The sequence below is a fragment of the Paroedura picta genome, chromosome 9 (genome assembly GCF_049243985.1).
Source record: "Paroedura picta isolate Pp20150507F chromosome 9, Ppicta_v3.0, whole genome shotgun sequence".
Classification (NCBI taxonomy): Eukaryota; Metazoa; Chordata; class Lepidosauria; order Squamata; family Gekkonidae; genus Paroedura; species Paroedura picta.
This window is the reverse complement of record NC_135377.1, coordinates 44,912,593-44,935,406: the sequence shown is the minus strand read 5'-3', so window position 1 is coordinate 44,935,406 and position 22,814 is coordinate 44,912,593. Positions and strand designations below refer to the sequence as shown.

Here is a 22,814-nt window from a genome sequence, read left to right as displayed (position 1 = left end):
ACATTAAAAAAATAATGAGATGTTGCTTTGGCTGGCTTCACAGTAAGACTTCTTATAGTTTGTGATTGATCCATGAATATCTGAAAATAATTAGGAAGCAATTACGCTAGAAAAACAAAATTTAAAGGGAAAGTGGCACTGAGAAACCTTAATAGATGTTTAGCAGCACACACAGGAAACCTGGTGGTGTAACTGCGTTCAAAGTTTAATACAAAATCACCCCCCAAAAAAGAGGAAGATAAAAACCCTTGAAATGCAATAGGTTGACTGGATTCTTTGCTAAAACTGAGGGAACAAGGAATGGTAATTCTAGACTAAATTCCTATAATGGAAGTTACCATTGGCTGAATATGAGAGAAGAGAGAATATTCAGATATCTCTGAACATGAATGAGTCAGCAGTGTGACTCAGTGATGGTACCACTTTGCTCTGTTCTGGTTCAGCCTCACTAGGAGTACTGTGTTCAGTTTGGGGCACCACAGTTGAAGAGGGATGTAGACAAACTGGAGTGTGTCCAGAGGAGGGCAACAAAGATGGTGAGGGGTTTGGAAACCAAGACGTATGAAGAAAGGTTGGGGGAGCTTGAACTGTTTAGCTTGGAGAGGAGATGACTGAGAGGGGATCTGATAACCATCTTCAAGTATTTAAAAGGCTGCCATGTAGAAGATGGAGCAGATTTGTTTTCTCTTGCCCTAAAGGGATGGACCAGAACCAATGGAATGAAATTAATTCAAAAGAAATTCCGTCTAAACAGAAGTTCCTGACAGAGCGGTTTCTCAGTGGAACAGGCTTCTTCGGGAGGGGTTCTCCATTTTTGGAAATTTTTAAACAGAGGTTGGATAGCCTACTGACAGAGAGGATGATTCTGTGAAGGCTCAAGGGGGTGGCAGGTTACAGTGGATGAGTGATAGGGTTGTGAATGTCCTGCGTTGTGCAGGGGGTTGGACTAGGTGACCCAGGAGGTCCCTTCCAACTCTGTGATTCTGTTTTACAATATATTTCAGCCAACTAACTGTTTTACATTTTTTGGCAGTTATATACTTTTCCCTTTAACCCTTAAATCTATTGCAGTATTTCTTGTGTCCTGAAATATCATTTAATTATGATATGCTTTTAAAACAAAATGAAAATAAGCTCAGAACCAATTTCCATTTGTTCTGATACTGTGTTACTCAGCATATTCTTTGTCCTAAAGTCACCTCTGACAGCATGTGCTTTACTTGTTCCTCATCTTCCCTTACAGCATAGCGCAACGTGAAGGGTGGAACCTCAGTTAGAGTCTACTATTAGGCAAGCAATTTACTTCAGGCTGCAGATTTTGGAGTATTATTAAAAGGCAGCAAGCTGTCAATTATTTGGTTTATTGCTATATTTTTTGGGGTGGGGGGGCATATTGGATACTACTTTTCACTCCTCTCAACCAAAGCTTTGCTATCTGTTTCTACTCCCACCACTCTTCTCAGTCTCTTCTGCTGCAGTTGAGTTCTCAGCTACTCAACATCCCCCTCTGTCATTGGGAGAGGCTCAGCCTTTGAAAGGCTCACCATCTGTGTGGCAACTATATGCACCAGGCCCTTCCCAGCCCAAAAAGTAGTTGCCAGTCCAAGACTTTGTGCTTGCAACCTAATGTATGGCTTTTCTGCTACCTTCTTTTTTACCTCTTTGTTTGCAACTGATGTAAGTGGTCCCATTCTAAAAGGGCAGATTTTGCTACAATTAATTGGAAAGTATATATATATATATATATATATATATATATATATATATATATATATATATATATATATATATATATATATATATATATATATATATATACATATCTGTACACCGCCCGTGGCGCCGCGGGCGCCACGGACTAAATAAAACAGTAAGGGGTTCTGGGGCGGGATGTGTCCGGGATGAGGAAGGGTCCGGATTGGACCCTTCCTCATGACAGACAACCGGAGGGACCAAACGGCAGGCGCGAAGCGCCTGCCGATTGGTCCCTCCGATTCCCAGCCCCAGCAACTGCGAGCCGCGCTCAGCGCGGCTCGCAGTTGCTCCCGGCCTGACGTGGTGAGAGGCGCGAAGCGTCTCTCACCGCGTCAGGCCGGCCCCAAGGAAGCCCCCGCCGCAAACACAACACAAGACTCCAGCCGCCGAGAAGCTGCAGAAAAAAAAAAAACACCCCCGGAGGAGCCTTTCGCCGCTAGCGCGACGAGAGGCAGCAGAAAAAAAAAACCCTGTAGGAGCTCCAAGCCGCCGCGCCGACGAGAGGCAGCAGAAAAAAAAACCCCTGTAGGAGCTCCAAGCCGCCGCGCCGACGAGAGGCAGCAGAAAAAAAAAAAACACCCCCGGAGGAGCCTTTCGCCGCTAGCGCGACGAGAGGCAGCAGAAAAAAAAACCCCTGTAGGAGCTCCAAGCCGCCACGCCGACGAGAGCTAGCAGAAAAAAAAAACCCTGCAGGAGCCTTTCACAGCTCCAAGCAGCAGAAAAAAAACCCCGGAAGGAGCCTTTCACAGCTCCAAGCAGCAGAAAAAAAAACCCTGTAGGAGCCTTTCGCAGATCCAAGCAGCAGAAAACAAAACCCTGAAGGAGCCTTTCCCAGCTCCAAGCAGCAGGAAAAAAAACCCCTGTAGGAGCTCCAAGCCGGCACGCCCACGAGAGCTAGCAGAAAAAAAAAACCCTGCAGGAGCCTTTCACAGATCCAAGCAGCAGAACAAAAAACCCTGTAGGAGCCTTTCGCAGATCCAAGCAGCAGAAAACAAAACCCTGAAGGAGCCTTTCCCAGCTCCAAGCAGCAGCTCCCTGTAGGAGCTCCAAGCCGGCACGCCCACGAGAGCTAGCAGAAAAAAAAAACCCTGCAGGAGCCTTTCACAGATCCAAGCAGCAGAAAAAAAAACCCTGTAGGAGCCTTTCGCAGATCCAAGCAGCAGAAAACAAAACCCTGAAGGAGCCTTTCCCAGCTCCAAGCAGCAGGAAAAAAACCCCTGTAGGAGCTCCAAGCCGGCACGCCCACGAGAGCTAGCAGAAAAAAAAAACCCTGCAGGAGCCTTTCACAGATCCAAGCAGCAGAAAAAAAACCCCGGAAGGAGCCTTTCGCAGATCCAAGCAGCAGAAAACAAAACCCTGTAGGAGCCTTTCCCAGCTCCAAGCAGCAGAAAACAAAAAAACCCTGTCGGAGCCTTTCACAGCTCCACGCAGCAGAAAAAAAAACACCTCCTGGTGTCCCCTGGGTCCTAGCGCCCATTGCATTCCTGGTTGCAATGGGCTTTCTTGCTAGTATATACATATATATACATATATATACATACATACATATATATACATACATACATATATATACATACATATATATATACATACATATATATACATATATATACATATATATATATACATACATATATATATATACATACATATATATATATACATACATACATATATATACATACATACATACATACATACATACATACATACATACATACATACATACATATATATATATATATATATATATATATATATAATAAAGGGAATGTTGGCTATTAGATTAACTCAAATAATTTGAATTTTAATTTTATGACTTCCAACCTGGGGCTTTATTTTGAAATAATATCTAAAAAGAAATGCATAGAATTCTCAACAACTATGAAACTGAAGCTATTACCAGTGACACTGTCACCCCAGAATCAAGACAGCTTCGAAAAGGTTGTTATTAATTTGCTACTTTTAAAATCTGTTAAGATTAATTTTGCTGCAAGCTAGTTCATTGGGAGGTGGTTTTCCTGCTGTTTTTAGGATTGTGTTGTGGCTGTTTCACCAGTTTATACGATATTTGTATAGAAAGGCTACATTGAACTATAAATAGAGAGATACGGGTCCTGTCAGTGCTCGTTGAGTTTTGCACGGCCTAAAGACATTTGGTTGAGGCCAGGCCACATAGAACATCTAGAAGCCCCCCCCCCCCCCCCCGGTAACACTTGATAAAATGACTGGGTCTGGAAGTAAAAGGGTGCCAACTGCTGCTCTTGATGCATTTTAAGTAACTTATATGGTACTGTTTTTATTGTATTATTATTTTTCGTACACTGTTGCAAGATGGCTGTGCTGAGAGGGACAGTTCTATACATACATACATACATATATACTTTCAGTTTCCTCTCACTTAAACCACAATGTCTGGGTTTTGAATCCCTGAACTGGTTTTCCTTGATCCTGCACAAATTCCATGCTCCTACTATTTAAGTCATTCATGGTATTGTCCTATTCCTTATCTCTTTGCTCTCACGTATAGTGCCATCTCCATATTTCTCAGCTATCTAAAGATCTCCTGATTCTGTTACTCCAGTCTAAGCCTATTGGTCTCCATAACTGCATATTGCCTTGCAGAGGGATATTGACCGCCTAATCAGGACACAGACAACCATAAATTGGCATAAAATATTTGACCAAAGCCTTCGTTCAACATTGAGTGTGGCAACTGAGTGTGCCCTCTTGTGGCATCCGTAATTGCATATTATGGTATTCTGCCAGTGATGTCTGGACGCTGTTCACAAGTAACTTATGTAGCACCGCTTGTGTCTCCACCTATCATATGAAATTACTTTATATTGAATTATATCGTTAACCAGCCAGCTCAGGACTATTCATTCTGATTGGCTCTCTTACTTGGAAATACCAGGGATGGGATTTGGTGTCTCCTTGCTACAAAACTATATATTCCACCATGGAACCATATCCCCTGCTCCTTGAAGCAGCCCTCAAAGCCCACTGTTTAAGTGGAGTTGAGTCATTGAGTCTCCTCTTGAAATTCAGGGTAGGCTAATTACGTATAGTGGAACTGAATAGTCCAATGGCACCTTTTCTGCTACCATAGGCAGACCGGTCCATTTTGATCTATCTCTCTGGAACTGAACAGCTACCCTTCTCTGTTTACTGCTGCTTTCCTGACTCAAATTGTTTAGATTGTGAGCTGTTCAAACTAGGGTTAAACATGTTCATGGTACTAAAGGCAAAAAAAGAGATCTCTTTCAGCACTACACCATTATGAATCAGTGGAAGTCAAATAGGTATACGGATGATATGTACCCAAATGTTAGGAGAGACTAAGCTTTGAATAAGCTTTGTAATCACCATCTGACACTTAGCTATGCATGCTTGAACCTGATGACATAGCCTGATCGTGAGTATGTATATCAGAAGTAAGTCTTATTGAAAACAATTGCAAGTATTTATCTGCCCAAGCTGCCCAAAGCAACTGAAGCACCCATCTATCTCTCTGGATACAGGAAACAATGAAAATTTAGAAAGCTTGCTATGGTGACTATTCACTATCCATCAGCTTAAGGTACAAAAGGCTGTTTGTCTGTGTTAATGGAGATCTGATCTCCTAGTTATTCTATGAATGCATAGCATATGGTGTTACACAGTACAATTTGTTTCTATTTCCTGGCTAGCTTAGCTAAAGGAGCACTTTTATTGCAAGTCTTCTTGAGCACAAAGAAATTATGACATCTTTCTCATTTTTCTTTTACTGGAATAATGTTGTGTATTATCCGTATTGAGAGCCTCTTGTGGCGCAGAGTGGTAAGGCAGCAGACATGCAGTCTGAAAGCTCTGCCCATGAGGCTGGGAGTTCAATCCCAGCAGCCGGCTCAAGGTTGACTCAGCCTTCCATCCTTCCGAGGTCGGTAAAATGAGTACCCAGCTTGCTGGGGGGTAAACTGTAATGACTGGGGAAGGCACTGGCAAACCACCCCGTATTGAGTCTGCCATGAAAACGCTAGAGGGCGTCACCCCAAGGGTCAGACATGACTCGGTGCTTGCACAGGGGATACCTTTACCTTATTATCTGTATATTAAAGGTTAGGGTCATAACCTATCCAAGCTGTATTATTTATTTAGGATATTCCTATGCTACCTCTTCAGAGTGCTGTTTGAGGTGATTTAATCACCACAATATGAAAAACAAGCCATGATATACATGTCTAGAAGAACTCTGGAGATTTCTTTGTAGTGTTTAATACAGCAACTCACATGCTTTTGAAGAGACAGGTCACTTTTCAGTTTAAGATATGACTTGCTTCTTCAGCAGAGTGACTTGGAAATATCTAATAAATCTCTGAAGTCCCTATAGGCCAGGTTTCATTGCATGAGCATTTCTCTTTTTGCATTTTCAGATTATTAAAGGATAAATCATCCTGCATTTAATTTTAATTCCCATTTTGTGGTGTAGTTTTATATTTTAAAGTGCTATTTGTAGTAAAGAATCTTGCTTCCATTGCAACTATGAGTACAGTGTTCCAGAGTTCATAAGGATCAATATCACAATCATCTTTTTTTCCCAAATACATAATTGAATTCATGAGCTTAATCTGTAAAAGTAACAGGTAATAATTATTTACACACGTAGTCATTTTAACTTTTCCCTTGTTTTACAGAAACCATAGTCCATTAATGAGTTTCGGAGCCAGTTTTGTCAGTTTTTTGGTGAGTGTGAAGAACTTTGGCAGTTCTTATTTCATTTGTGTAGATATGTAAACTATTGAATTGAGAATATACTATTCTTTTGTAGTATCAGTATCTGAAATGCAATATATTTATATAATTTATTTTCCTATACTATGCCTATAAATCCAGCATGTCAAACATGCACTTACCATTTTGGACTTAGTAGAATGTACATTAGGACTCTGATTCACAAACTAGTCTGAATGCAGATTCTGTTAACATCATAGTTTTTAGATTTGGGAATATGCCTTGGGTTCATGACCTGTTTCCTTACACATGCCATCCTCCTCTTACATGCAATTTCACTTTTCTACTCATGATTCTAACTATAGCTTACATTACATCTAAGTCAGGAAACTATAATTAATGTCAGAAACTATAATTAATGTCTTGCCTCTAGTTTAAAGCAATATTCTGAAGTGAGTTTGTCAACTCTAGTTTTGAGGCAAAGTCCAAATAATAGATTATGGATGTGTATAATTTGGTAGGGTTGTGTGCTCTGGCCGCCAAAGTGGCCGTTTGAGCCTGAAGCGGCAAGCGACGCGATGCGGGGGGAAGGGCGGCATCGGTGGCAGAGTGCGACCCAGTGCCTGCATGTGTGTGCTGATTGGTGCCAGGGCCGCTCCTCCCCCCTGCGCCGTGATGCTGGCTGCTTCGAGCTCGAATTGCTGCTTTGCCGGCCAAAGCGCACAACCCTAGACTGGTCAGTAGTCAGAAAGGAAGGAAATGGAGGATGGGAATGTATATAAAGTCAGGTTCAGCACATCTGAACAATGGCAAAATGGCAAAAATGGCAAAAACATTCTATTAGCTGTTTTTTGAACACTTTAATGGATATATATAGTAATATTAGCAAACCCCCGTCCCCATCTTATCATAGAAAATCTTTCATTATAGAGCATATATCTTTATTTTCAAGTTCAGGTGGATAGCTGTGTTGGTCTGAAGCAGCAGAACAAACTTAGAGACCAGTAGCACCTTTAAAACCAACAAACTTTCATTCAAAGTATGAGCCTTCATGTGCACACACACTTCCTCAGATACAATGTCATGGAATGGAAATAGTCAGTTCAGACATATAGGTAGACAGTAAATTAAGATATGGCATAATGAAAATGGTTAGGGGGGTCCAGAGATAAATAGGGAAAAAACAGCAATATGGATTTGTATGTATTCACTTGAGGTTGAATTGCACAGGAAATATTTGGCCCACATCCTTCCCTATTAATAAAGTAGTAAGAGGGGTTGGGGCAGGCGGAGTCCATAATCCAAACTCATGGATTCGGCCCTTGGCCACAGACTGACACACGGAGAGGCCAATTGGGAGGCGCGAAGCACCTCCCAATTGGCCTCTCGCCATGTCAGTCCGCCCCTTGCGGCCCTATCGGCCGGCGCGCTTTGCACCCTATGCACTTGCCATCGGTGCACAGCGCCAACTCCCCCAGCCATCACCCTGAGTGCATGGAAACCCGCGTGCATGCCGTCCCCCGCGCCCCCATGCCCTGGCTCCCTCGGGCTGCCTCCTCGCACGATGGCAGGACCCCACCTTCCTCCAGCCCTCGCCCCAGGATTGATGCTGCTGCAGCTTCTGGCTGCGTCCTCGCCCTCCTCGCTACCCCGCCCTTGCGCCATCGCCACGGAGCCCTGATGCCCCCAGCCATTGGCCTGGATACGGCGCCGCCCATGCGCACCCCCGCCTCCCATGCGCCTGCCCCCCCACTCCCACTCCCGCTCCCTCCAGCCGCCTCCCCGCCCATGGTGAGCAACCCACCTTCGCCCAGGGATCGCCCCGGGATTGCTGCTGCGCTACTCGCGCCTCCCTCCGGCCGCGTCTCCGCCCTCCTCGCCGCCCCGACATGCAGCCACCCATAGCCAGACTGCTGCCTGCCACCGCCACGACTCCTCAGGTATGCGCCTGAGCTGTCCTGAGCTGTCCTTCCCTGCCCTCCCCAATGGCTTCCCTGTCCTCTCCAGCTACGGCCCGCCTCCGGCACCCACACCAGCCCCTCGCCGGCCCCTTCCAGCCCCCTGCTAGTGCCCACTGGATTACAAAGTGCAATGGGCTATATTTCTGGTTAAGAGAATAATGGGCAAATAGTCAGTTACTGACAGCAGCTACCTGAGATCTTGACCTTTTGCCTCCTGCTTGTAACTATGACTAGTATTATGCAATGTATTTTGAAAGCGGCCGGTCACTCCTGATGCAGCCAGCGCTATGGGGCGGGAGAGGAGACGTGGGTGTTGGAGCACGCTCGTGCCTCCCCCCCCCCCGCGGCGTGGTGCTGGCTGCGTCGGGAGTGACCAGCCACTTCGGTCTCCAAAACACCCAACCCTATTTGGAATAGTGTATATATATATGTATATATATGTGTGTGTGTTCCCATTCCTCTCCCCACAACAGACACCCTGTGGGGTGGGTGAGGCTGAGAGAACGCTGATATCACTGCTCGGTCAGAACAGTTTTATCAGTGCCGTGGCGAGCCCAAGGTCACCCAGCTGGTTGCATGTGGGGGAGCGCAGAATCGAACCTGGCATGCCAGATTAGAAGTCCGCACTCCTAACCACTACACCAAATTGACTCTCTTTAAAGTGGATGGTGTCCCTAGATACTTCCATGCTTGTGCAGACAAGATAATTTGGGCACATTCTGTATAGGGAGAATAAACCTTGTAATGTATGACTGTTATAATTGCACACTTTGGGGGGAAAAGGCTTAACAGTGTCTTTTCTCTTGAATAGCTCTTCTTACCTTAAGTCATCATTGGAAAGCTTTTTCAGCCTAGCTTATGAGAGCTGGATGCTGAACTAGTGCAACTTCCCAGCACAGCATCATTGTACCCTGAAAAGCTTCTGCTTAGTGACTGTTCTAAATATAACTGCATCCTTTTCCATGCCTGTGTCATTCAAAACTTCCATCAGAAAAAGCATTAGAAAATTTGCTATCTTAACATTTTCTTTTAAATACGTAGATTTTGTGAAAGCTCGGATATCCTTTTTAGAATAAAGATCTGCTTCTTGCATTAAAATTTACTTTAGACTTCAACGTGTAATACATAATGTTATATGCTATATCAAAATTAACCTCTGTCACTTACATAACAATAACAATGGGAATTTATGCACTTAATTCTCTTTGCAGCTAATAGAATATGACAGTTTTTTCAGTTCTGCTGCATATAAAGCATGCGGTTGTATTGGAAGAAGCAAAGACAGGGAATTAGTTAATAATATCTGATTTTTAGTCTCTTGACATTCTACTAATGTATGCTTGCCACATTAATGAAGTGAATAAGAAGCAACCCCCCTACATTTAACATTCCTAACATTTTAGATTATAAAATGGCTTGGGATATGTATTTTATTTTTGCATGTATTTTTAAAGCTTTTGATGTACAACAAGTTATTAACTTTCTATTTTTTTATGTCAATAAATATGTTTAAGTGGGTTTTTTTGTGAAATAACTCCTCATGGAGTTATTTTTGATAGCCTTTCAAAATTAATAACCAAATATGAATATTCTACATTTAAATTTGGGATGCTACCATTGCATCATGTTCCATTGGGACCATATTGACAACGTGATGTATCTGAAAAACTATAATTCCTGGCAGACTGCATCTAATTACAAAAATGTAATACACAGTAAATATTCCTTTTTCTTCTGAGGAACTGAAAGTTGAAAAAGTTACTGAAGAGTACAGTCTTCTGAACTTTATGTTTCTATTTCCACTGTCCTGAAACGTAGCTGTCTCCTGATGCCAACTGATGTAGTATTTGAACTTCCAGAATAGCTATAAGTAGTATACATCCTAGAATTAGTAACTTAGGTATGTTGCAGAAAAAAGGAGACTCGTGGTCTTTTGGAGACCATCAAATTTACCGAATAATCCCATGCAGAATTACTACGGTCTGTGCATTGATAACAGTAGATAGAAGTAAGTCTTCATAGGGTTGCCCTGTTCTTGAGGCATACAATATATAGTCCACCTCATCAGATACATAAATTCTGCCCTTACTTCTTAGATCTATACAAATTCTGTATGTATGTTGAGTTAGCTAGTTTCTGAAGCACTAAGGTCTGCATTGGGTTTGTTATGAGCTTAATAGTGTCCTAATTTGGAAGAGTTCCGTATATGTGTTATGAACATGAAAAAAACTTCTTCTTCCTCCTATTTGAGCAACCTTTGCTTAGTTTTGAATTCTAAATTCACTATTTGGCATTAAGATGGAATTTCGAAGCAATTTGTACTAATTATGATTATCTGTGATAGTTGAATTCACCTTTCATGACATCCTGTTCCCAGAAACAACCGGGTAGATGTTCTTCCTGATAGGTAGAAGGAAGACAGCAAGAAACTGGGCAGACTGGGTTTTATGTACAAACTGGGATGGGATTGGTTGTTTAACTCTGATAGATTTGTCAGTGTGCATTGTGCAAACTGCAGTTTAAACAAATGATGGCTTATTTTAATTCCTGAATAGATGCAATTGGTTTATAAATGGATTCTTTTTTTAAAAGATGGCAATAGTGGACTAACTTCTGTGATATGTAAAATGGTTAAACAATATTCCAATATTCCTGGTTTAACAATGCTGAGCAGGTTTAGATTAGCTTGCAACTTTACTATTCAAATATTCTTCTATTTTTCTATAGAATGCCATGATGACCTTTGAAGAAGAAAAAATGCAGTTGGCATGTGATGACTTAAAGGCCACTGAAAAACTGTGTGAGAGTGAAGAAGCAGGAGTTATAGAAACAATAAAAAATAAAATTAAAAAGAATGTAAGTGTAGTATTGTTAAGATATGAACGAATGAACGTGTCCTGGGCTTGTACAGTCGCTGCCCTTGGATGTTACCCTTGTGGCGCTTTTTGGCACATAGAAGAGGCTTGCATGATTGAGTTCTCAAATCCAGTCTGTGGGGTTTATTGATCTGTACAATTTTCTGTATAATAATATCCATTACAGGTGTCTACTGAAATAAGCATTAGGATTCTTCTAACTATTCAGGACTATTTGCTCCATCCTTAGAAGCCCCTCTTATCAGTCATGATAGCCAAATGAATCAGGATAGGACTGTTGCCATGAAGTCTTATTTATATACTGCTGAGACATAGTTGAATAGCTGGAAATAGAAGTTGCACTAGAGGAGATGGGTGACTTCCTAAAACCACAAATTGGTATGTGAAAAAGATGAAGTTAGCTGGTGCAGTGGTGGCTGCTCAGCTCTATCCCCCTATATAGTGGCTCTGCTGCGGTTGGAGTAGGTGGGAAGGGAAAATCATCATGCCACCTCTTCCTCCACCTTCACTACCATTCCTCCCACTATTTTGCCTCTTAGTCTCACCCTCTTGCTATTGACTTTCTATTTCTTGATAGCAGTAACTCAACAGCTGTGCTTTTGCTTGGCTTGTTCCTACTAAGTAGATTCTTGGAAATCGGAATGGCAGATACAGAATTCACCTTTTGTATTTTGAAAGATTTATATGCTACCATTCCAAATAGTAAAAGCTACCGCTGGCTGTTTATTATGTATATGAAGTCAGCACGTGTCCTCTTAAGCCAGAAAGATTAATTTTGGCTAATAATTTTTCTGAAGTATCCCACTGATGTTGTTAATCTTTGCTAGTTCAGTAGACCTAGGGCAGCATGCTGCATAGTTTATAAATAATTCAGCTTGCTCCTTTTGAGAACATCCTGACTTGCATTATTAACACTGGGCTTATAAAGTCTATGCAGTTTGCTGAGTTTTACTGTGTCACATCTTTTGCAATGGGGATGTGTTATAGTGTTCCAATTTCCAATGTGTAACTCCATTTCTTTCCGTGTCCCTTTTACAAATAACAGATTTTAGTTATTGAAATTTTGGGGTAGAAATGTGAAAACCACCAGCTTTATGTAGGCAAAAGGGGAGCAGTAGCCTATTGTGGTTCCTTTTGTAAGAGAGAATTATATATAGAGAAAATTACTACTTGCTTAATCTATCTTCAGTACTCTTCAGATTGGTTCAGACATATTGTGAAACCATGGCCTGTTTGAACTACAGTTAAGATTGTGAGACCCATATTCGGCTCCCTGATAAATGCTGAATTCCTGGTTTGCCTCAACAAATACTGGCGTCATTTCTTTCACTTGGATGGGCTTTGCCAGAAAACAAGCCAGAAGTAAACTATGAGTATCTGCACTCAAAGAGGCATCCACTAATTTAAAAAGATCCCTACAAAAAGTGATGTGGTCAGTTATCGCATGAATGAATCCTGGCTAGTTTCCTAATGCTGTCCTTGCTGCAGAGGTCAGAATAGTGGTAGCGCCAAAGCAGGAGAAAGGAGGAAAACAATGAACCCAGCATTTAAAGGATTTCTGAACTTTAGTTTTACAAATTGTAGTAAAAAACTAACCATGTTTTTGCATGATGCCATGAAGCAGACCTTGGAGTTGTGTATGCAGGGAAGCCTCCTGCATTACAGTTAGCGAGGTGACATCTGATGGTTCACATTACTGTTTATTATTTTTCTACCACAGCGGTTCTCAACCGCTCTGACTCGGTGACACCAACTACGGTGTGGCCGGTGTGCGCATGCGCATGAACAGCGTGCGCGTGCGTCCACGCACGTGCGCAGGCACACAACAGTCGTGGTGGCAGCCATTGCCATGGCTCCTCCGCTACAGGCCACTGCTGCTTGCAATCGCTGGCCGCCGGCCACCGCCACCACGGCGGCAACCAACCTGGGGACACCACAGAAAGGGCCAGGTTGACCCCAAATGGAGTCGAGACCCCAGAGTTGAGAACCACTGTTCAACCATACAATGAAACAATGAAATCAAAGTAAGCTTATACCCAGAATAACACAAATGGGACATGTATTAATTAATTTATTTTATTTATTTATTTATTAGATTTTTTAAGGAGAGCTTCTTTATATAAATAACTAAATAAATCTTTATTCAAATTCACCCAGTACAGCTCAAGGCAGATCGCAGCATCATTAAAGCAATCACTTAAAAGCATAAAATCCTCTCTAATTTCCCCCGACTAATTACATAATAAATGAGGGGTTGTTTTAGAGTGGCTCTTTTCTCAATCTGCAGCAGTGAGGCCAGCACTACATGGTGGTTATTTCGGTCCCAACCTTAAGCCTGGTGGAATAGCTCTGCCTTGCAGGCCTTGTGGAACTGGACCTTATTTTCTTTAGGCAGAGTGTTTCACTGGACTGGGGCCAGGGCTGAAAAAGCCGTGTAGTGTCTCGGTGTTCATTGGTATTTTTTCTGCCTTCCTATTCCAGTGATGTAGGAGGGCTATTGTGTGCAAATATGCATATATCAGCCTTTCTCAACTTTTTTCCCATTTAGAAATTCTAAGGCAGCCTTTCTCAACTTTTCTACCATTGAGAAACCCCTGCAACATTCTCCAGGCTTCAAGAAACCCCAGAAGTGGCATGATCATGCAGAATGTGCTTGGGAAGTATCGTTTTTACACGCCCACCCAGGGCCACTCCCCTTCCCACTCCCCTGTAGGTCCATCATTGGCCACTTAGGGAGGAACATGAGGGGTCAACATGACCCGATAAATAACAAATTTTAAAAAATATATTAACATTAATTAATTCCCGCCCATTTGGGAAACCCAGGGCCATCAAGAAACCCTAGTTGAGAAAACAGTATATCATACTGTGTTAGAAACCACTATGCTGCAGTGCAATACTATAATTTAGACACAGTTTTTAAAGTTTAGTTTGAACAGGCCATCCTGTGTTACATGTAAATAAATATTGTCTCTTTAGGATAATTTTATGCATATTATGAGTCTTCTTTCCCTTATTTTCAAATACAGATTGATGGCCGAAAGGCTGCCCCATCCATGATTGATCGGCTGCAGAGACAGATAATTGTAGCCGACTGTCAAGTTTACCTTGCTGTGCTTTCTTTTGTAAAACAAGAACTATCAGGTGACCAGCATTTCCTAATATTAATAAGATTTGTCTTTTCATAGTATGTGCTTGAATATTTTGTCACTTTAACTTGCCAGATCCTATTTACGTGGGAAGCGAGTGAGGAATTTTGGGTAACCAGTTCTATTTGCAGGTCATTGATAAGTCACACAACTAACCTGTTAGCTCATTAAGACCACTTGCTAAAATCAGATTGCTGTTCTAATACATAGGGTAGGCTCCTCATCTCTCTCCCCCCCCTCTCCCCCCTCTATCTGATAGCACAAATTGTCAGATTCAAATGGGTAGCCTGTTGGTCTGAAGTAGCATAATAAAATCAGAGTCCAGTAGCACCTTTTAAGACCAACAAAGATTTATTAAGGGCATGAGCTTTCGAGTGCTTGTTCACACCCTGAATAAATCTTTGTTAGTCTTAAAGGTGCTACTGGACTCTGATTTTATAGCACAAATTGTCAGGCAGCCTCAGTTCTTTATCCAGAGACATAAGTCACTTTTCCATAATGTTACCTTAATTCTTAGGACTAATGTCATGTGGTGCCATAGTGATATTGTTTTACCTGATGACCTTTTGCAAGTTTGTACTTCTAGTTAAAGAAAATAGCAGATCTATATAAAAGTTATGTGACGTAATCTTTAGAATACCTGATGTTCTTAACAGGACTACTGATGGCCAGTTCAAGGATGTGAGTTTTCAAAACAGCAAAAAACCACCCTTCCCCTTTCTGTCTCATGGTGCTTGCTGCAGCATTGCTGAATAAAACTGTGTAAACACTTGCCTTGTGGTGAACCACAAAAGTATTGAAGATGCTCTGCAGCAAAAAGCGGTCGAACTGCACAGTCTTGCAGTAACTGTAGCCTCATGATAAAGCTGAATCATGGCTATAGGTCTGAATGTTTCATTACAACAGACAGCTTAATTTTCCATAGCTTGGTACCTTTAAAAAGGAAACTGCTTCATTCATCCTTTAAAAAGTCTATTACAAAGCAGTTGACGGTGGATAGTTTAGATTTAATGACAGACACTTTAAAGCTTGCACAATATGTGTTCTTGTTTCTTTGGGCACCTGATTTATATTCCCCTCCAGCACAACGCTGGTAGATGTCCTTTGGAAAACACCAACTGGTGGTTTGGAATACTACATGCATTAGTAACACAGCTGAATTCATATGGTATTTTTTATAGGGTTGCTTCTTCTTGATGAATCCTGTCTTTAAAGTCTTGTTACATCACTTTGAGCACTTATATAAATCAGGAGAAAAGGCCCACAATGCACTTTTTATAGGAAGTTCCCTTTGAGTTGTAGATATTAGTTTTTTGTTCTAACAAGCTATGTAATGCTGTTCAATCCGAAAGACTATGGTTCAGGACCCATTAGTGTGTATTTCCCTATTAGGTGAAAGCTGTTCTCTTTGGAGTAATTTTTTCTTTCTCTCCACAGCCTATATAAAAGGTGGGTGGATCCTTAGAAAAGCTTGGAAAATCTACAATAAGTGCTACACGGATATTAATACACTTCAGGAATTGTATCAGAAGAAGATTACTCAGGAATCTCTGACTTCTGATGCTGCAAATGATAATCATATTGCCACAGAAGGTGTAACGGAGGATTCCCTAAACAGACTGAAAGGTGCTGTGAGCTTTGGATATGGACTTTTTCATCTTTGCATATCCATGGTGCCCCCAAATCTGCTCAAAATCATCAACCTGCTGGGTTTTCCTGGAGACCGCCTGCAGGGGCTTTCCTCTCTGATGTATGCAAGTGAAAGTAAGGACATGAAGGCCCCTTTAGCTACGTGAGTAGCTATATTGCAATGCTTTGGTAGATAACTTAGTACTTTGACAGTAAGTAAACTACAGGCCAATATAAGTTTAGCAACACTGCCTTGATTAATTTAATGGCAACATCAGCAGGTGAATAACAGAGCAAGTAGTTGCCTGAAATGCTACGGTTTATGAAATATGCTGTACATGAATTCTAAGACTGTTATGAAGGGGCTTATAATTAATTTAATCTTGCTGGACTATGAAATGGTTCTTAGTTAAGCATGGTGCTTATCGAAAGGAACAGTTTTTAAAACCTTCAGTAAACTACAACTTTGGTAAATTTTTATACAATTTGTTAGTCACCAGTCCTGCTGACCTACTAATTTGTAATTAATTTTAAATTGCTAATGTGCTGATCACCCTCTGCCTATAAGAGTGAACTGATAACTTCCATTTCATTCTATCTGAAGAAGTGTGCATGCACATGAAAGCTTGTACCTTGAATAAACCATTGTTAGTTTTAAAGGTGCCACTGGACTCAAACTTTGTTCTGCTACTAATTTTTAATTTGAGACTTATTCTGTATTCTATATTTCTCAAAACACAAATATCTCAGTCTGGACACCATTCAGTTCAGTGGAGTGGGATATGCATGCAGAATTATTTTGACTCTGTTTAGCAGAATAACCTTTTGACAAGAAATCTCAATGCTTTGATCTTTCCCAACTGCACAGCACCTTTACCTTACTGTAGAATACTGTCATTGACCCTTGCATCCTATTGGAGCGAATGGATAAAACCTGTATCGCATCTTTATCCTGGGGTTTATCCAGTATTTATTGTTTCATTGGTCCTTAATGAAGTACTGTTTTATTGTTGGAGCTCTGTTCCTGTACTACAACTATCAAGCTGTAGGACTTTACCAACTTGTTTCTGCTTAGAATGTGCTGTTTTGGTCATTTGACTGAACAATGTAAATTGCAGTCTGTTTTCTAAATGTGTTGCATTGCAACATATAGCATTGTAAGAGTGCTGTCTTTCAGTTTCCCTTTAGATGAATAGCTACCTTTAGTTCCTCTTTCTATATTCTCAACCAGTATCCAAATACAGAGCTTTATGGTTCTCCAGCTCACTTCAGTCAAAGGGTGATTTTAATGTAGAAAATGAAGGTTATGTAGAATGGCCCTTTCCTCTGAAGTGAAGGGGAAAGATCACTAGTACATGGAATCATCTCCACATAACACAGCTCTCAATTAATATATTAGATAACAGTAGCCTGACACTAGAACAAGAGAATAATCTATCCATTCATCTTATATCAGCATCTGACTAGGGAACTGGGAGTTGTCATGATAATTTTCTGTATATTTTCAGATTAGCCTTGCTGTGGTACCACACTGTAGTTCGTCCCTTTTTTGCTTTGGATGGCAGTGATACCAAAGCAGGACTGCAAGAAGCAAAGGACATTCTTCAGAAAAAAGAAGCTGCTTATCCAAATTCCTCTCTGTTTATGTTCTTCAAGGGAAGGATACAACGCTTAGAGGTACTGTAATGCTTCTTTTGTTCTTGGAGGTACTGTAGGGCTTCTTTGATATTCACTCAATCTAAAGTTTTAAAATGAAGCCATAATGTCAGAGAAAAATGTGCAGAATAAAAAAGTCTATTGATTTTGTTGCTTTTCAGTATCTGTTTTATTAACCACTAGAGGTGAAGACCGTTGCATCCAGGAAGGCAATGGGCACTAGCTGACAGGTCTGGACTCTGACCTTCTTCAGTGCCTCTAAACTGGGCTCATGTTCTCAGTCCATCAAGGTGTCAGGCATAGGTCTTTCAGGTGGGAGGTGGCATTGGGACTGAAGCGGGCAGCCGGGCTGCCAGGGCTGGGCCTCCACCTGCTGTCTTGGCTTACATTCAGCATCTTGCCATGAACAGCTCTTCTCTTGGCTTGGTAAGTGTTCAGAAGCAGCAGGAAGGAGGCAGAGAAAGAATAGGGTGATTGGCCCTGTGTGGGGGAGTGCCATCTCCCTATTGGGTGCATATCCCTCACTGAGGGCCAGTTGGAGACTTTGGAATGTTCATGTTGGAAGTACACATACTCTCTTACATGTTGTAATAATGATAATGATGATAATGATAGTAGAATCATTATTGAGGAGTATTACATATAGTACCTGTCCTGGAAACATTAGCTTTTGAGCTTTTTCATTTTAAACAAACAGCACATCCTATGGACAAAGAAAAGGCACTTCATCTCTGGTATCTAGTGATTGTTCTGTTGGTGGTCAATCCAGAGACTTCCTGCCCTCTTGTGGCAAAAGAAATTAACTTCCATGAAATTAGCACCAGCAACTCTGTTCAACGTGCCAGCAACTACTGTTGCTACTCTTTCATAATTATTGAATTACTGAAAGTATCACTGTGCTGATCTGGTCTCCCTTTCCTGTGGCACAAACCTCACTGGGGCTTTTGATGCTGAATCCTCACAAAACTCAGGCCCTCTACTTATTTCATCCAGGTTATCTTTAAAATTCTGTACATTACTTGGACATTAATGACTACTTTAGCCTTAAATAAATTATTGTTGTAATCATGCCAATGTACATACCATTCTAGCAGACTAGATGTTCCTGTAGTTTGGAAGCAACTGTTTGGTGGTAAACACCAAACTGCATTCTTGAATATACTCTCAGCTTTGTACTGTTTGGGAAAGATGACAAATTTGTTCTTCATTTACAGCAGTACTCCCATGTTCTAGTTTTATAGTACTTAAAATCCTTCTGGGCATTCACGACAGATTTGAACCATATCTTCTCTGCTGCTGCTTCTCTTCCAGAGTTTTATTGTAATAATTTAAGTTAGTGCTTACTGGTTCAGAACCTTCTTCCTTGTTTTAAAACAAAAAATTGTTGCAGCAATCATGCTGAACTTCTGGTATCATCAAGTAGTAGCAGAGCTTTCTCCAGAATGGGCCTTCTTGTTTTCAAAGACTAACTTAAAACACCACAGAAAGAATACAGCTTGTGAGGTGTGAGGATTGGTCACAATTCTTACTGCTACCCACAGTACCCTAATGTCTTTATATAGGAGAGGTTGGTAAGGCTATGCATAGAAGGAAGTTCTAATTAGTTTATAAATATTAATAGAAAAGTTTGTATTGTTTATATTTGTGAGCTTTATGAACATTTTACTTATGTGGTGGTATTTGCAGTATTTAGCTCCTGAAATCTCAGAGCACAACAAACTACATAAAACTGTACAATACTTTTCTGAATTTGAACCAGTGTTCAAATTACAGGGCAGCCAAGGAAGTGAAGACAGAAGTACAGAGACTTTGTAAGCCAAGGGAAGTTTGAGAGCCAGCTTGGTGTAGTGGTTAGGAATGCGGGCTTCTAATCTGGCGAGCCAGGTTTGATTCTGTGCCCCCCCACATGCAGCCAGCTGGGTGACCTTGGGCTCCCCACAGCACTGAGAAAAACTGTTCTGACTGAGCAGTGATATCAGGACACTCTCAGCCTCACCTACCTCACAGGGTGTCTGTTGTGGGGAAAGGGAAGGGAAGGTGAATGTAAGCCACTTTGAGACTCCTTGGGGTAGAGAAAAGCGGCATATAAGAACCAACTCCTCCTCCTCCTCCTCCTCCTCCTCCTTCTTCTTCTCCTTCTTCTTCATCAATAAGAAGAATAACCAACTATGCATCACTACTATCCTATGCCATCTGCCCTATATCTCAGTTGATACTTCTTCCCTGGGGAGGTTTCTCTTGAGTGAGCCCAGGATCCATGGTTGTTTCCCTTTGGGATTTCACCTCTGAGTAGCTTTCTGGAGAGCAGCCTAAGTTTGTCAGTTTTCAGAAGCAAAGCAGAGCTGGCTGTGGATGGGATGGGAAACAATCAAGGAAGACCAGGGCTCCTATGCTGAGAATGGTAATGGCATAGCAACCTGCTTCACTTTTACTTTAAAAAACCCATAAAGGGTCCCCATAAGTTGGTTGCTAAAATTTTGTTATTCAGTGTCTGGAGAAGTAATGTCTTCATTTTCTGGATAATATAGATATATGTAGCTTATGCCAATAAATGTATTCTGACTCTTGATACTATGTAATTTTAAATATAAGCCACCTACTGTTTCCCTTAAGAATACTGATATATACCAAATAAAAGAACCTGAACTTGTATCCTAGTATCTGGCCTATTTGTAGCAAAATACAGAGTTATGCTGTGGTATATGTGCTTATCTTTTATTTGTCATCAAAATCCATCATTCTGCCTCTTAGCAGCTTGTACACACAGGAATTTTCCATGTTACATATTTAGATTTGAGAGTACAGAAGAATATAGGGTCCTCTGTATAATGCCTCTCCTAACATCAAAGTATATTTGACCAAGACAATGGGTATGTGCTTAGTCTCCCCAAAATTTAAAAGTATTTTTAAATTAATTAGTTGCCCTAGTTAACATAGGCAGGGGTTTATGATTTGTTTGATTACTAAAGCTCCCTAGGAAGGAGCAGTTGAAAATCTTAAATGTTCCTTCAGTCTCTTAGACGTGGGGATGCTATTGGAATTCAGGGAGCATAGTTTTTGCTTGCCCTAGGCTGAAAAATCCTTGAAACATCCATGACTAGCCATAGGGCACAGAGTGTTTCAGGAAGATAGACCTAAGGGATTGAGTTTGTTCTATTTGAACATTTTTTACATATAGGTTACAGAAGGAAAAGACTGATACTAAATTTGAGCTGTTCCCAAAGGTCCTTTTAAGAAGAACCTGAAACATTCCTCAGAGCTAGCTCCCCTGCCATGACAGAAGCAATATTCCGTCTCTGGGTAAGGGAGTGGAAAATGAATAAATGGATTAGGAACGGAAGCATTTGGTACATTCTCAGTGCCATCCTAAGCAGAGTGGTACCCTTAGTCCATTGAAGTTGTGATGGACAACACTATAGTAGTAAGATTCCGTGCTGAAGTAACAACAAGTGAATAAGGATATAAGCAACAGCCCGTATATTGTTAACTACTATCTGAAATTAGTTTGAACAATATGACCAGGACCTGAAAAGCCAGGCTACTAACTCTGTTGTAAGTATACAATGCTAGAAAGTGGTCTGCAATATTGACTTTCATGTTGATTTTAACTAAGCAGCCCATTCTGTGGCTGTATCCTTCTAGTTACAAATAGTTTGATAGATTGTCGTTTCACTTAGAACATTTCTTAGCTATTGAACTATGTAATCAGGATTCACGTTGTCATTATAAAATTGGAGATATTCATATGTTCATTTAGATGATAATGGTTGTTTTTATTTCCTAGTGTCAAATCAACAGTGCCTTGACCTCCTTTCACACGGCTTTGGAATTTGCAACTGATCAGAGAGAGATTCAACATGTCTGCTTGTATGAAATTGGTATGAAGTAATATTGATATACTTTTGTCTAGTATTGTTGCAGCTAATATGTAGAAGCTGAGTCATGTTAATTGCAGTTAAGAAGCTATCATTGTATTTTATATGATAATACAATATAATAAGAGCCTCTTGTGGCGCAGAGTGGTAAGGCAGCAGACATGCAGTCTGAAGCTCTGCCCATGAGGCTGGGAGTTTGATATATATACCAAAGTTTGATCACTAGAACTCAAAGTTTCTTTGAAATACATATCCATTTTCTTAATGTAATACATATCCATTTTCTTAAACCAAACAGGTCAGCTCTGAACCAGTTCTGCCCAGGTTTAAATGGCCCAAACAACTGAACCACGCAAAAGTAAATGTTTGGGAAAGGCACCTTCCCCAAACATTAGTTTGGGAAGTCCAAACTAGGCCAAATTTGTGTTGAATTTTGCTTTGTGAAATTGTTCATGCCCATCCCTATATATTTAATTAACCAAGCATTTTGATTAATTATAGACATTTTGTTTTCTCCCAGATAAATGTGCATAGGAAATGCATCTTTTGTATGCTAAAGCACACTTTATTCCTTAGACTTTTGAAAGTGTCCCAATAGATACAGTTACAGTTCAGAACCCAGATGCTGATTAATTTTTTCCCATCAAAATTATTTTGACTGGATCTTAATAATTTCACTTAAAAGGAGGTAAGGTGATAAATTTTATGTAATTAGTCTTTTCATGATACTATTGATACTACATTTTCTCCCAAGTTTTGCAGAAGCCTTCATACAAGATAAAAATGTGGTGATCAGGAATATACTGGCAGCAAAACTTTCCATTTATGACATTCCTGTCCCTGTCTGAAATGGCCCATGGACATAGTGTTATGTGCATTCAAGAGATCAGATTGCATTCAACTGTGAATCATTGGCAGATGATTCATTCCTTATTTTAGGTGTACTAGAACTTTGCGGTCATGAGGTCCAGTTCCTTATTATTTTAAACATATTCCTTTTATTCGCAGGCTGGTGTAGTATGATAGAAATGAATTTCAAGGACGCATTTGAATCCTTTGAGCGTCTTAAAAATGAATCAAGATGGTCCCAGTGCTACTATGCGTATTTAACAGCAGGGAAGTATCATTATGTAAATATAATGTATGTGCGTGAGTGAGTGTGGGTGATAGAGAAATGCATGGTTGGTGTATGGCAGCAGT

At 40.9% G+C, this 22,814-nt stretch overlaps 1 protein-coding gene across 3 annotated transcripts in view; it reads left to right on the top strand.

The window, feature by feature from the left end:
- Window positions 1-22,814, top strand: part of TTC39C (tetratricopeptide repeat domain 39C) — a 56,923-nt gene that overhangs the window by 21,267 nt on the left and 12,842 nt on the right. Inside the window, exons 2-8 of one of the 3 annotated variants that reach the window (XM_077352591.1) lie at window positions 6,432-6,480; window positions 11,157-11,285; window positions 14,335-14,449; window positions 15,892-16,246; window positions 17,592-17,760; window positions 21,524-21,617; window positions 22,623-22,730. In XM_077352591.1, coding sequence (XP_077208706.1) covers window positions 6,432-6,480; window positions 11,157-11,285; window positions 14,335-14,449; window positions 15,892-16,246; window positions 17,592-17,760; window positions 21,524-21,617; window positions 22,623-22,730 — 1,019 coding nt within the window. Of the gene's footprint in view, window positions 1-6,431; window positions 6,481-11,156; window positions 11,286-14,334; window positions 14,450-15,891; window positions 16,247-17,591; window positions 17,761-21,523; window positions 21,618-22,622; window positions 22,731-22,814 lie in introns of those variants that run through there. The other 2 variants (XM_077352594.1, XM_077352593.1) reach the window with 2 other exon arrangements.